We start from the raw sequence: 14597 nt of genomic DNA, 5'->3' as shown, positions 1-14597 counted from the left end.
AATTATCTTGTTGGTGTACAGACTATTTCACTAAAAAGAAAACTACAAACATACATCAACATTTTTTCAATGTTTCACCAATATGAAACTAATGAACCGAATTCCATATAAAAATGACTAAATTTAATTTAAATGCAAATTATTGGATAGCAAAATGTAATTATTTCAAATTTAGAGTGAGTTTGAACAACATCAACCAATAAATAGGTGCATCCAAAAAGTAGCCAAATTTTATTGATATTATAAAACCATAAAATAGAGGAAGCAACAACAACAGAAAATCAAAAGACAATTTCATAAAAAAAAAAAAACAATAGCAATAAATCATGTTGCTTGTTAAAGAATAATTTAAAAATTAGTAGTAGGGCATTTTGTAGACATATGGTGGAGGTGGTGGAGACTTGTAGTAAACTTTTGGGGAAGGCGAGTAGTATGGTGGAGGTTGTTGGGAGCTGTAGACATATGGCGGTGGTGGAGACTTGTAGTCAACCTTTGGCGATGGAGAATAGTATGGTGGAGGTGGTGGGGAGCTGTACACGTATGGCGGAGGTGGAGACTTGTATTCGGCCTTCGGGGAAGGAGAGTAGAATGGTGGAGGTGGTGGTGAGCTGTAGACGTATGGCGGTGGTGGAGACTTGTAGTTTACCTTCGGGGAAGGAGAATAGTATGGTGGAGGTGGTGGGGAGCTGTAGACGTATGGTGGTGGTGGAGATTTGTAGTTTGCCTTCGGGGAAGGAGAATAGTATGGAGGAGGTGGTGGGGAGCTGTAGACGTATGGCGGTGGTGGAGACTTGTAGGCCATCTTTGGCGAAGGAGAGTAGTATGGTGGAGGTGGTGGGGAGCTGTATACGTATGGCGGTGGCGGAGACTTGTAGTATACCTTCGGGGAAGGAGAGTAGTATGGTGGTGGTGGTGGTGAGCTGTAGACGTATGGTGGCGGTGGAGACTTGTAGTCATCTTTTGGGGAAGGAGAGTAGTATGGTGGAGGTGGTGGGGAGTTGTAGACGTATGGAGGTGGTGGAGACTTGTACTCTACCTTCGGAGAAGGAGAGTAGTATGGCGGAGGTGGTGGGGAGTTGTAAACGTATGGTGGTGGTGGAGATTTGTATTCGACCTTAGGAGAAGGAGAGTAGTATGATGGGGGTGGTGGAGAGCTGTAAACGTATGGTGATGGTGGAGACTTGTAGTCTACCTTCGGGGAAGGAGAGTAGTATGGTGGCGGTGGTGGAGAGCTGTATACGTATGGCGGTGGTGGAGACTTGTAGTCTAACTTCGGGGAAGGAGAGTAGTATGGTGGAGGTGGTGGAGAGCTGTAGACGTATGGCGGTGGTGGAGACTTGTAGTCAACTTTTGGGGAAGGAGAGTAGTATGGTGGAGGTGGTGGGGAGGTGTAGACGTATGGAGGTGGTGGAGATTTGTACTCTACTTTTGGTGAAGGAGAGTAGTATGGTGGAGGTGGTGGGGAGTTGTAAACGTATGGAGGTGGTGGAGACTTGTACTCTACCTTCGGAGCAGGAGAGTAGTATGGCGGAGGTGGTGGGGAGCTGTAGACGTAAGGCGGTGGTGGAGATTTGTATTCGACCTTCGGGGAAGGAGAGTAGTATGGTGGAGGTGGTGGAGAGCTGTAAACGTATGGTGGTGGTGGAGACTTGTAGTCTACCATCGGGGATGGAAAGTAGTATGGTGGCGGTGGTGGAGAGCTGTATACGTATGGCGGTGGTGGGGACTTGTAGTCTACCTTCGGGGAAGGAGAGTAGTATGGTGGAGGTGGTGGAGAGCTGTAGACGTATGGCGGTGGTGGAGACTTGTAGTCAACTTTTGGGGAAGGAGAGTAGTATGGTGGAGGTGGTGGGGAGCTGTAGACGTATGGAGGTGGTGGAGATTTGTACTCTACTTTTGGTGAAGGAGAGTAGTATGGTGGAGGTGGTGGGGAGTTGTTAACGTATGGAGGTGGTGGAGACTTGTACTCTACCTTCGGAGCAGGAGAGTAGTATGGCGGAGGTGGTGGGGAGCTGTAGACGTAAGGCGGTGGTGGAGATTTGTATTCGACCTTCGGGGAAGGAGAGTAGTATGGTGGAGGTGGTGAAGAGCTGTAAACGTATGGTGGTGGTGGAGACTTGTAGTCTACCTTCGGAGAAGGAAAGTAGTATGGTGGCGGTGGTGGAGAGCTGTATAAGTATGGCGGTGGTGGGGACTTGTAGTCTACCTTCGGGGAAGGAGAGTAGTATGGTGGAGGTGGTGGAGAGCTGTAGACGTATGGCGGTGGTGGAGACTTGTTGTCAACTTTTGGGGAAGGAGAGTAGTATGGTGGAGGTGGTGGGGAGCTGTAGACGTATGGAGGTGGTGGAGATTTGTACTCTACTTTTGGTGAAGGAGAGTAGTATGGTGGAGGTGGTGGGGAGTTGTTAACGTATGGAGGTGGTGGAGACTTGTACTCTACCTTCGGAGAAGGAGAGTAGTATGGCGGAGGTGGTGGGGAGCTGTAGACATATGGAGGTGGTGGAGACTTGTACTCTACCTTCGGAGAAGGTGAGTAGTATGGCGGAGGTGGTGGGGAGCTGTACACGTATGGTGGTGGTGGAAATTTGTATTCGGCCTTAGGAGAAGGAGAGTAGTATGGTGGAGGTGGTGGAGATTTGTAAACGTATGGTGGTGGCGGAGAATTGTACTCTACCGTCGGGGAAGGAGAATAGTATGGTGGCGGTGGTGGAGAGCTGTATACATATGGCGGTGGTGGAGACTTGTAGTCTACCTTCGGGGAAGGAGAGTAGTATGGTGGAGGTGGTGGGGAGCTGTAGACGTAAGGCGGTGGTGGAGATTTGTATTCGACCTTCGGGGAAGGAGAGTAGTATGACGGAGGTGGTGGGGAACTGTAGATATATGGTTTTGGAGGTGGTGTATATTTAGGGCCTTGTCTTCTATATTGTGGTGGAGGAGATGGTGGTGCCGAGTAATATGGGGAATTCTTTTTGGGTGGATATGGTGATTTGGTTTTATGGACTGGGGGATATTTCTGTGTTGTTGGGGGAGATTCATAAGGGTAAGCTGCAGCTACGATGGCGCTAAAGACCACAACATAAACCATGCAATGCCCTAATCCCATAATTTTTGGGGATCTCATTCTACCCGTACCTGCTCTTTTTAGTTTCTCTTCTTTGTTATGATATAGTTCAACGTGAAGTCCATTGATATATAGTCGCTTTTTGTGTAAAGTTTATATTATTCTCCCGACCTGGGTTCGTGTGTGGCACTTCCAACACATATAGACGACGTGCTTAAGTTGTTTATTTTAAGATGGTGACGTGTTGAGCATAAGAAATGTTCCAGATTCTTTGGCAACTTCCTATTATTTTAAGAAATTATGTTTCCTTATTTTTTATTTAGGTCCCAAGATTAGTGAAAATAAACAAAGTGCTAAACTGGTGATTACATTAGCCACAAGTAAAAAAAAAAATTTGATTATGAAATTAATGTGGGGAAAGCGAAGATTATTTCATTATTACAAGTACCTTTTTATCAAAAAATCAAATAACTTTTACATATTTTTGTGAATGTTATGTAACACAAACTATAAATAAAAAAATTGAAGTCATGCGAACATCGTCGTTTGAAACAATACACTTCTGTTGTTATGAACATTTTGACGAGTATGCTCCATGTCTAGCTAGTTGTATTCAGTGTATTGTTTGGTTGCTTTTATATCATCAGCACTCTCCATATGGATTCCTCATCTGGCTTTTATCTACCAGTAACAGTTTTAAATAGATCATATATACACATATAAGTAAAACGTATATGCATGCTGTTTTCCTAAAGGAGGTGATCGATAAAAACTATTCTTATCAATTGCTTAAATCCTAAGAGAAACAAAATTTTCGTTTATCATTCATGCATGTTAGACACAAATTCATATGCTATATGTGGACAAATAGTCATATCGATACATACAACTTACCAACGTGGTTTCATACATGATCTAGGGTTTATCCTATTATTTGTACTTTATTCTTTTCAGATGAAAAAAAGAAAAATTATTTACACTCCATATAATTTGTTATTCTTGCAGTCTAAAGATGAATGAATAATGCTAGCAGCAAATGGTGGTGAATCATTTTAGTAATTAGACCTACCAAAATAAATGCATGCATCATCCCATAAAAACTCATTAGCACCCCCTTTAGAATTTTATATCACAAATTGGCAATGTCTATGGGATGCTCTTCGCTTGTGTTCATTCATACCCTCAATATTACTAAACCTAAGGCTATAGGCGAACTGGAAATCTATAGTTACTCCTAGACGCAAAAGCAAAGATGTAATATTACGATGTGATATATTCTCATATCTTTGTATATATGTTAGTTTCCTATTTCTACATATTGCCTTATTCATGATTAGGTTTAGGAACTACCACAGAGATTGTATAAATACCTTGTAACATGTTTGGAATAAGACAAGTTGATATTAAGCAATTCATATTTTGTCATGGTATCAGAGCATTGATCCATTATTTTCGATTGCTTGAAGTATATCTTTCTTCTACAGAGCCGCCTCTGTTTCTAAATACAGAAAACAGAGCCGCTTGACAAACAGAAAGCTCGCAAAACAGAGCATCTTGTTGAATCCATAGTGGTCTGTGTACGATGGCTCTTTCAACCACAACCACAAAAACTAAACGACGTACCATCTCGCCCTACGATCTGACATCCAGTGACAACCCGGGTGCTGTCATTTCATCCCCGTTACTTAACGGTACGAACTATGACGAGTGGGCAATTAACTTGCGTATGGCTCTCAGCTCGCGCAAGAAATTCGGCTTTATTGATGGAAGTATACCAAAGCCAGCAGCAGATTCGGAGAACCTAGAAGACTGGGTAGCCAACAATCACCTGTTGGTGGGTTGGATTAAACAAACCATTGAGCCTAAACTATGGTCATCAATCTCGACTAGAGAGGTGGCAAAGGAACTATGGGATATCATCAAAAAGAGGTTTTCAGTGAAGAGTGGCGCTCGTCTTCAGCAGCTTCGCAACTCGCTGGCTACTTGCAAACAGAATGGAGCTTCTGTCGACGACTATTTTGGAAGACTGACGAAGATTTGGGATGGCATCAGGGAGTGTATGAATTCAAAACAATGCAATTGTGGAAAGTGTGAGTGCGATCTTAATACAGCCCACGAAGCAGAGAGAGAGGTTTTACGGGTTCATGAATTTCTCTCAGGTTTAGACGACTCAGCACATGGAGTTATCCGTTCTCAGATCTGTGCCATCACTCCATTACCTGAGCTCGACAGTGTGTATCAAACCATTGTCCAGAATGAAACAATACGCTCCACTGTAGCTCAAGAAACTCCGGTAATGAGTTTTGCCTCACAACTTGCAGCTTCAGCATACAACAAGGAGCAGACTCTTCGTCCAATTGGAAACAATCGGATGCATCCTGCTAACCGTGATCCAACTCGAAAGTGTTCAGTGTGCGGTCGGATGGGACATGAGGCAAGTTCCTGCTATAAAGTTATTGGATATCCAGAGGGGTATGGATCCTCAGGTCGTGGACGCGGCACTTCAGGTCGTGGTCGTGGAGCTATGCCAAGAGCAAACAGCACACAGATAATGGGAGCCAATGCCGCAGCTATTGCATCACCGGTGACTCTTACAGATGCAGATCGACAGGGGCTTAGTGGCATCTCCGATGACCAGTGGAAGATAATTCACCGTATGGTGGGACAGACACCAAAGCCAGAGTCTTTAAGTGGTAAGATTGATCATACTGACTGGATTTTGGATACAGGTGCGACACATCATATGACTGGAAAAGTAGAGTGTCTGGAAGACATTCATCTTATACTTCCGGTGTCCGTGCGATTACCCAATGGTTTAAACGTTCTTGCTTCACAGCAAGGAACTGTTACTTTGAATCCAAACTTAATACTCCATAATGTCTATCTCGTGGATGGTTTTGACACCAATTTGATATCTTTTGGCCAATTGGTTTCGGATAATAGACTGGTTGGACAGATCACTGATAAGCTCTTGTTATTACAGGACCGCACTACGAAGACGCTGATTGGGATGGGTGAAAGAGAGAGAGAGGGACTGTACCGGCTCTGTGGTGTTGGGAAAGTGACTTCGCTGCATACAAGTGTTCGAGATGACTTGGTTCTATGGCATCACCGACTAGGTCATCCTTCTCCTCGGATTATTAGTTTGCTTCCTGGTGTTTGTAGTGGTAGTAGCAATGAGATTTTGAAACAATGTGATATTTGCTTCCGTGCTAAACAGACTCGTCAATGTTTTCCAGACAGTTCAACATATTCTAATGCAATTTTTGATTTGATTCATTGCGATTTATGGGGTCCGTATCGTACTACGGCTCTATGTGGCACACATTATTTTTTAACTATTGTTGACGATCATTCTCGAGCTGTTTGGGTATATCTTTTACAAGATAAGAAATCTGTGTCAAGTCATATACAGAATTTTGTGGCTTTGGTTCAGACGCAGTTCTCAAAGAAAGTAAAGACAATAAGAAGTGATAATGGGACAGAATTTCTTTGTCTCTCAAGATTTTTTCAGGAGAATGGGATTCATCATGAGACATCATGCGTGTATACACCGCAGCAGAATGGACGTGTCGAGCGCAAGCATCGACATATATTAAATGTAGCCCGAGCATTGCGATTTCAAGCTCACCTTCCTATTGAATATTGGGGAGAATGTGTGAAGACAGCGGTCTATCTCATTAACAGGACGCCGTCCCAGCTCCACAAAGGTAAAACTCCTTTTGAAAAGCTACATGGAAGGGTTCCATCATTTAGCCATCTTCACACCTTTGGTTGCTTAGCATATGCCCATAATATCAATCACAAGGGGGACAAATTTGCTCCACGGAGCAGGAAGTGCGTCTTTCTTGGGTATCCAGTTGGGAAAAAGGGATGGACGTTACTTGATCTAGAAAAAGAAACTGTCTTCATCTCGTGAGATGTTGTGTTTTGTGAGGATACGTTCCCATTCTCCAATTCCCTGATCACACCAGTGCCTGCTACATCAGACGTGAACCTAGAAACAAGGGCGATCTCCTTTGATGCGTCTGATTCTGAAAGTGAGGTGTCGGATACAGAAGAACCAGTGGGTACTGAGACTCCGATCCTAACGTCTCTTGTACCAGAAACTGCGACACCAAGTGTAGCAATGGAGACTGATACTGCGATTCCTATGGCAGATTCACCAGAAGCTACAAATACTGATACTATGGGTACTATGGTTCCTACAACAGAACCACAAGAGGCTGCTAATATTGACTTAGAGGAGCAGATACCGGCTGACTTGGGATGTGGTCATCGTTCAAAGGTTCCTTCGACAAGGTTACGTGACTACGTAGTCAGCACAGTCACCATCGAATGTCCTCTCTCTCTCTCTCTCATCATCTTCACCCTCTCCACAGTTGTCTTCAGGTTCGGTTTACCCTCTTTCTGAATTCTTATCTTGTGAAAAATTTTCTGCGTTGCATCGCAGCTTCTTAGCAGCCATAACGGCTCATGATATTCCAAAGTCGTTCAAAGAGGCGATGCTTGATAAGATATGGAGAGAGGCTAAGGGTACTGAAGTACATGCTCTTGAAAGTCAACATACATGGGATCTTCAAGAGCTTCCACCAAACAAGAGAGCTCTTGATAGTAAGTGGGTTTTTACGATAAAATACCGATCTGATGGTACTATTGAACGCTTCAAGGCGAGGTTAGTTGTATGTGGAAACCGGCAGAAGGAAGGGGTCGACTATACTGATACATTCTCGCCTGTTGCAAAGATGACGACAGTTCGAGTTTTCTTGGATTATGCAGCTAAGAAGAATCATGAGGTTCATCAGATGGACGTTCACAACGCATTTCTCCATGGTGATCTTCATGAGGAAGTTTATATGAAAATTCCGCAGGGGTTTTCTTCTCCAAATGAAACTCGTGTATGCAGACTTTGCAAATCTCTCTATGGGTTAAAGCAGGCTCCGCGGTGCTGGTTCGCAAAACTCAGAGATGCTCTCCTCAAATATGGTTTCACACAGACCAAGTCTGATTACTCTCTTTTTATTTACTCGAAACGTGGAGTATCTCTCAAGGTTTTGGCATATGTTGATGATTTGATAATCTCGGGAAGTAGTCCATCAGAGATCCAGCTGCTCAAAGATTACTTGTCGACATGTTTTCACATGAAGGATCTGGGCATTCTGAAATATTTTCTTGGTATTGAAGTTGCAAGGAGCCCTACTGGTTTCTATTTGTCTCAACGTAAGTACGCCACAGACATTGTTACGGAAGCAGGACTTCTTGGCTGTAAGCCAGCAGGATCTCCCATGGACCAAAACCATAAACTTGGTCGTGTAAAAGGACCGGTCATGTCTGAACCCGCACGTTATCGTCGAATTGTTGGGAGGCTCATTTACCTTTCTGCCACAAGACCAGATTTGACGTATGCAGTGCACATATTATCACAGTTTATGCAATCACCTAAAGAAGAACAATGGCTGGCTGCACTGAAGGTGGTTCGATATTTGAAAGGCACTCTTGGACAGGGTATCATACTACGAGCTGAATCTCCATTCCACTTAACAGGCTGGTGTGATTCAGATTGGGGAGGTTGCCCGATCACGCGTCGTTCGCTTACTGGTTGGATTGTTCAGTTGGGATCATCTCCAGTTTCATGGAGAACCAAGAAACAAGATACAGTTGTGTGTTCCTCAGCAGAAGCAGAGTATCGAGCGATGGGAGCAATTACGAAAGAGCTTCTCTGGCTAAAATCATTGCTTCGTGAGATTGGAATTGAGCACAATGGTCCTATTACACTGTTTTGTGATAGTCAGTCTGCGATTCATATCAGTTCTAACCCAGTTTTCCATGAACGTACGAAGAATATTGAGATAGAATGCCATTTTATTCGAGATGAGATCATCAAGGGAGTCCTAAAACCATCCTACGTCTCTACTACAAACCAACTTGCAGACATTCTGACTAAAGCTTTGGGACGTAAGGAATTTGAAAGTTTTCTTTTCAAGTTGGGCATCCGAAACTTGCATGCTCCAACTTGAGGGGGGGTATTACGATATGATATATTCTCATATATTTGTATATATGTTAGTTTCCTATTTCTACATATTGCCTTATTCATGATTAGATTTAGGAACTAACACAGAGATTGTATAAATACCTTGTAACGATGTTTGGAATAAGACAAGTTGATATTAAGCAATTCATATTTTGTCATGTAACATATCACATTTACCATGTAATTCATTATATTCTATTTTGAGCTATGCACCTGAAATTGTACTACAGTAAAAAGTCTATAAATTAATAATGGTGGGGCTATAACATTTTATTAATTTGCAGATTTATTAATTTAGAAAAAATCTGTTTTTCAGATTTTTTTATAATAAAATATTTTTTATAAAATAAAAAATATTTGATTATACCGTATATACATTAATTAAATTTTTGAAATGGAATTTTCGTATAGCTTTTACGTATATAAAATATGTTTCAAAGACTTTAATTTTCGTTTTAGATATAAATTTACTAAAGATCATCAAAATATATTGAAATCAACAAATTCTATTTTATCACGATGTCTTTTTATTGTGAAAAAAAAGATTCGCCTAGTTTTTTTTGTTGATAAAATGTGAAATTTATTGATCAATGAATAATATTAGGAATTTACAAAAGGTTGTGAGAGACTATAAGAGCTATAAAAGAAAAACTATACAATACATGTAAAAAATGAATTTCAAGATCCTGTGAGCTAAGCCGTAACTTCGAACCACCGACACATCAAGCCTGTAAACTTGTGGTCAACCTTATATCGAAGAGAAGTAATCCTATTTCGCATAGCCTTATCAATGATCCGAACCACATGTTCCACTGTCCGAAACCCCGTTTGGTGTCTTCTCTCATTCATCTCTTTCCAAAGATTCACCTAGTTACAAAACTGTCGTAGCTAAATATAAAAATAAAGTCGATTTTTATCGAGAAAGTTAAATTTCAGGCAATTGTTACATTTTCAAAAAATAATTTATAAACCAAGGGATTCCAAATATTAGTATTGTTAATATTTCCTCCAATATCTACCGTCCTTGAAATTTATTGGGTAGTCGGCTACCAATCCGACCATATTTAATTGTGTAATTGAGGCTATATATTTTGGTTAGATAAAAAGCATTCAGAATAAACAACAACATCAGTTAGTGAGGAGCAAAAAAGATCTATAAAATTCTAATACACATATATGGATTTTGGATTTAATATGCACTACAATAGAATTATATCAAGAATGTTTTATTTCAATTCAGCTTAATTACTCAAAATTATCTTGTTGGTGTACAGACTATTTCACTAAAAAGAAAACTACAAACTACATCAACATTTTTTCAATGTTTCACCAATATGAAACTAATGAACCGAATTCCATATAAAAATGACTAAATTTAATTTAAATGCAAATTATTGGATATAAAAATGACTAAATTTAATTTAAATGCAAATTATTGGATAGCAAAATGTAATTATTTCAAATTTAGAGTGAGTTTGAACAACATCAACCAATAAATAGGTGCATCCAAAAAGTAGCCAAATTTTATTGATATTATAAAACCATAAAATAGAGGAAGCAACAACAACAGAAAATCAAAAGACAATTTCATTAAAAAAAAAACAATAGCAATGAATCATGTTGCTCGTTAAAGAATAATTTAAAAGTTAGTAGTAGGGCATTTTGTAGACATATGGTGGAGGTGGTGGAGACTTGTAGTAAACTTTTGGGGAAGGCGAGTAGTATGGTGGAGGTGGTGGGGAGCTGTAGACATATGGCGGTGGTGGAGACTTGTAGTCAACCTTTGGCGACGGAGAATAGTATGGTGGAGGTGGTGGGGAGCTGTACACGTATGGCGGAGGTGGAGACTTGTATTCGGCCTTCGGGGAAGGAGAGTAGAATGGTGGAGGTGGTGGTGAGCTGTAGACGTATGGCGGTGGTGGAGACTTGTAGTTTACCTTCGGGGAAGGAGAATAGTATGGTGGAGGTGGTGGGGAGCTGTAGACGTATGGCGGTGGTGGAGATTTGTAGTTTGCCTTCGGGGAAGGAGAATAGTATGGAGGAGGTGGTGGGGAGCTGTAGACGTATGGCGGTGGTGGAGACTTGTAGGCCATCTTTGGCGAAGGAGAGTAGTATGGTGGAGGTGGTGGGGAGCTGTATACGTATGGCGGTGGCGGAGACTTGTAGTATACCTTCGGGGAAGGAGAGTAGTATGGTGGTGGTGGTGGTGAGCTGTAGACGTATGGTGGCGGTGGAGACTTGTAGTCATCTTTTGGGGAAGGAGAGTAGTATGGTGGAGGTGGTGGGGAGTTGTAGACGTATGGAGGTGGTGGATACTTGTACTCTACCTTCGGAGAAGGAGAGTAGTATGGCGGAGGTGGTGGGGAGTTGTAAACGTATGGTGGTGGTGGAGATTTGTATTCAACCTTAGGAGAAGGAGAGTAGTATGATGGGGGTGGTGGAGAGCTGTAAACGTATGGTGATGGTGGAGACTTGTAGTCTACCTTCGGGGAAGGAGAGTAGTATGGTGGCGGTGGTGGAGAGCTGTATACGTATGGCGATGGTGGAGACTTGTAGTCTAACTTCGGGGAAGGAGAGTAGTATGGTGGAGGTGGTGGAGAGCTGTAGACGTATGGCGGTGGTGGAGACTTGTAGTCAACTTTTGGGGAAGGAGAGTAGTATGGTGGAGGTGGTGGGGAGCTGTAGACGTATGGAGGTGGTGGAGATTTGTACTCTACTTTTGGTGAAGGAGAGTAGTATGGTGGAGGTGGTGGGGAGTTGTAAACGTATGGAGGTGGTGGAGACTTGTACTCTACCTTCGGAGAAGGAGAGTAGTATGGCGGAGGTGGTGGGGAGCTGTAGACGTAAGGCGGTGGTGGAGATTTGTATTCGACCTTCGGGGAAGGAGAGTAGTATGGTGGAGGTGGTGGAGAGCTGTAAACGTATGGTGGTGGTGGAGACTTGTAGTCTACCTTCGGAGAAGGAAAGTAGTATGGTGGCGGTGGTGGAGAGCTGTATAAGTATGGCGGTGGTGGGGACTTGTAGTCTACCTTCGGGGAAGGAGAGTAGTATGGTGGAGGTGGTGGAGAGCTGTAGACGTATGGCGGTGGTGGAGACTTGTAGTCAACTTTTGGGAAGGAGAGTAGTATGGTGGAGGTGGTGGGGAGCTGTAGACGTATGGAGGTGGTGGAGATTTGTACTCTACTTTTGGTGAAGGAGAGTAGTATGGTGGAGGTGGTGGGGAGTTGTTAACGTATGGAGGTGGTGGAGACTTGTACTCTACCTTCGGAGAAGGAGAGTAGTATGGCGGAGGTGGTGGGGAGCTGTAGACATATGGAGGTGGTGGAGACTTGTACTCTACCTTCGGAGAAGGTGAGTAGTATGGCGGAGGTGGTGGGGAGCTGTACACGTATGGTGGTGGTGGAAATTTGTATTCGGCCTTAGGAGAAGGAGAGTAGTATGGTGGAGGTGGTGGAGATTTGTAAACGTATGGTGGTGGCGGAGAATTGTATTCGACCTTCGGGGAAGGAGAGTAGTATGACGGAGGTGGTGGGGAACTGTAGATATATGGTTTTGGAGGTGGTGTATATTTAGGGCCTTGTCTTCTATATTGTGGTGGAGGAGATGGTGGTGCCGAGTAATATGGGGAATTCTTTTTGGGTGGATATGGTGATTTGGTTTTATGGACTGGGGGATATTTCTGTGTTGTTGGGGGAGATTCATAAGGGTAAGCTGCAGCTACGATGGCGCTAAAGACCACAACATAAACCATGCAATGCCCTAATCCCATAATTTTTGGGGATCTCATTCTACCCGTACCTGCTCTTTTTAGTTTCTCTTCTTTGTTATGATATAGTTCAACGTTAAGTCCATTGATATATAGTCGCTTTTTGTGTAAAGTTTATATTATTCTCCCGACCTGGGTTCGTGTGTGGCACTTCCAACACATATAGACGACGTGCTTAAGTTGTTTATTTTAAGATGGTGACGTGTTGAGCATAAGAAATGTTCCAGATTCTTTGGCAACTTCCTATTATTTTAAGAAATTATGTTTCCTTATTTTTTATTTAGGTCCCAAGATTAGTGAAAATGAACAAAGTGCTAAACTGGTGATTACATTAGCCACAAGTAAAAAAAAAAATTTGATTATGAAATTAATGTGGGGAAAGCGAAATGAAGTTGAATAAATCTCATAGGAGTTAGGATGAAGAAGCTATCCTACTTTCAAATCAGGTGATCTCAGTTTTTTTGTTTGGGAATATGACAACTTCTTCGTCATTCTAATCAAACCAGCATGAACCGGGATGTAAGAAGCTTGATATGGGTACATAAAGTAGTGGAGAATCACCAAGAAATTGAATAAATCTCATAGGAGTTAGGATGAAGAAGCTATCCCACTTTCAAATCAGGTGATCCCACTTTTTCTGTTTGAGAATATGACAACTTCTTCGTCATTCTTATCAAACCAGCATGAACCGCTATATAAGAAGCTTGATTTGGATACATAAAGTAGTGGAGAATCACCAGGAAGTTGAATAAATCTCATAGGAGTTAGGATGAAGAAGCTATCCCACTTTCAAATCAGGTGATCCCAGTTTTCTTGTTTGGGAATATGATAGTTTCTTCGTCATTCTAATCAAACCAGCACGAACCGGGATGTAAAAAGCTTGATTTGGATACATAAAGTAGTGGAGAATCACCAGGAAGTTGAATAAATCTCATAGGAGTTAGGATGAAGAAGCTAATTAGGTGATCCTAGTTTTCCTGTTTGGAAATATGACAATTTTTTTTGTCATTCTAATCAAACCAGTATAAACCGGGATATAAGAAGCTTGATATGGATACATAAAGTAGTGGAGAATCACCAGGAAGTTTGAATAAATCTCATAGGAGTTAGGATGAAGAAGCTATCCCACTTTCAAATCAGGTGATCCCAGTTTTCTTGTTTGAGAATATGACAACTTCTTCGTCATTCTTATCAAACCAAGATGAACCGCTATAGCAAGGCAATAAAGTGTTTCGCAAGGAGACTTGTGACTGAGGGCAACCGCAACCGCTTGGTCCAAGCTTCAAAAAATATTTTTTAAATTACGCATGAAACTGAAATTTTCTTTTTAGATTTTAAAAAGTCCTCTTTCACCTTAGGATCCCTGGCAGGCCTGAAAGAAAACCAAAAGAAACAACGGCTAAGCGATAATGTGTTCGCAATATACCTGCAGATGGATGGCAAGGAAACATAAACCGGTGGCCAGTTTAAAGCTGATGATTCCCCTGCCGGTTACATGCTGTTGTCTTGCTCTGTACAACTAGGTAAACTTGAGAAACTCTAAGTAACTCTTTTGTCCTATTAATTTTACAGATACAAGCCAAAATTTATATTTGTACAAACCAATAATTTTAATAGTTTATTGTATATTCACAAAATAGCTATTTTAATTCTTTTAACATTTTATATTTTTAAATGACTTTTTGTTTTTTTTTTGAAAAAGGCAAATACCGGTTAAGGACGCTTGGAAATTTGAA

At 41.8% G+C, this 14597-nt stretch overlaps 1 protein-coding gene and 1 pseudogene across 1 annotated transcript; both read right to left on the bottom strand.

Annotated features, from left to right (window-relative positions):
- Window positions 1-204: 204 nt before the first annotated feature.
- On the bottom strand, window positions 205-3220 carry LOC125583487 (extensin-2-like). Its single transcript, XM_048750482.1, has one exon. The coding sequence runs from the start codon at window positions 3119-3121 to the stop codon at window positions 356-358; it is 2766 nt and encodes a 921-aa protein (XP_048606439.1). The 5' UTR covers window positions 3122-3220; the 3' UTR covers window positions 205-355.
- Window positions 3221-10609: 7389 nt separating this feature from the next.
- LOC125583488 lies at window positions 10610-12936 on the bottom strand (annotated as a pseudogene).
- Between the last annotated feature and the right edge of the window lie 1661 nt (window positions 12937-14597).

The sequence above is a fragment of the Brassica napus genome, chromosome C3, assembly GCF_020379485.1.
Source record: "Brassica napus cultivar Da-Ae chromosome C3, Da-Ae, whole genome shotgun sequence".
NCBI classification, from domain to species: Eukaryota; Viridiplantae; Streptophyta; class Magnoliopsida; order Brassicales; family Brassicaceae; genus Brassica; species Brassica napus.
This window is presented reverse-complemented; position numbering and strand designations above follow the sequence as displayed.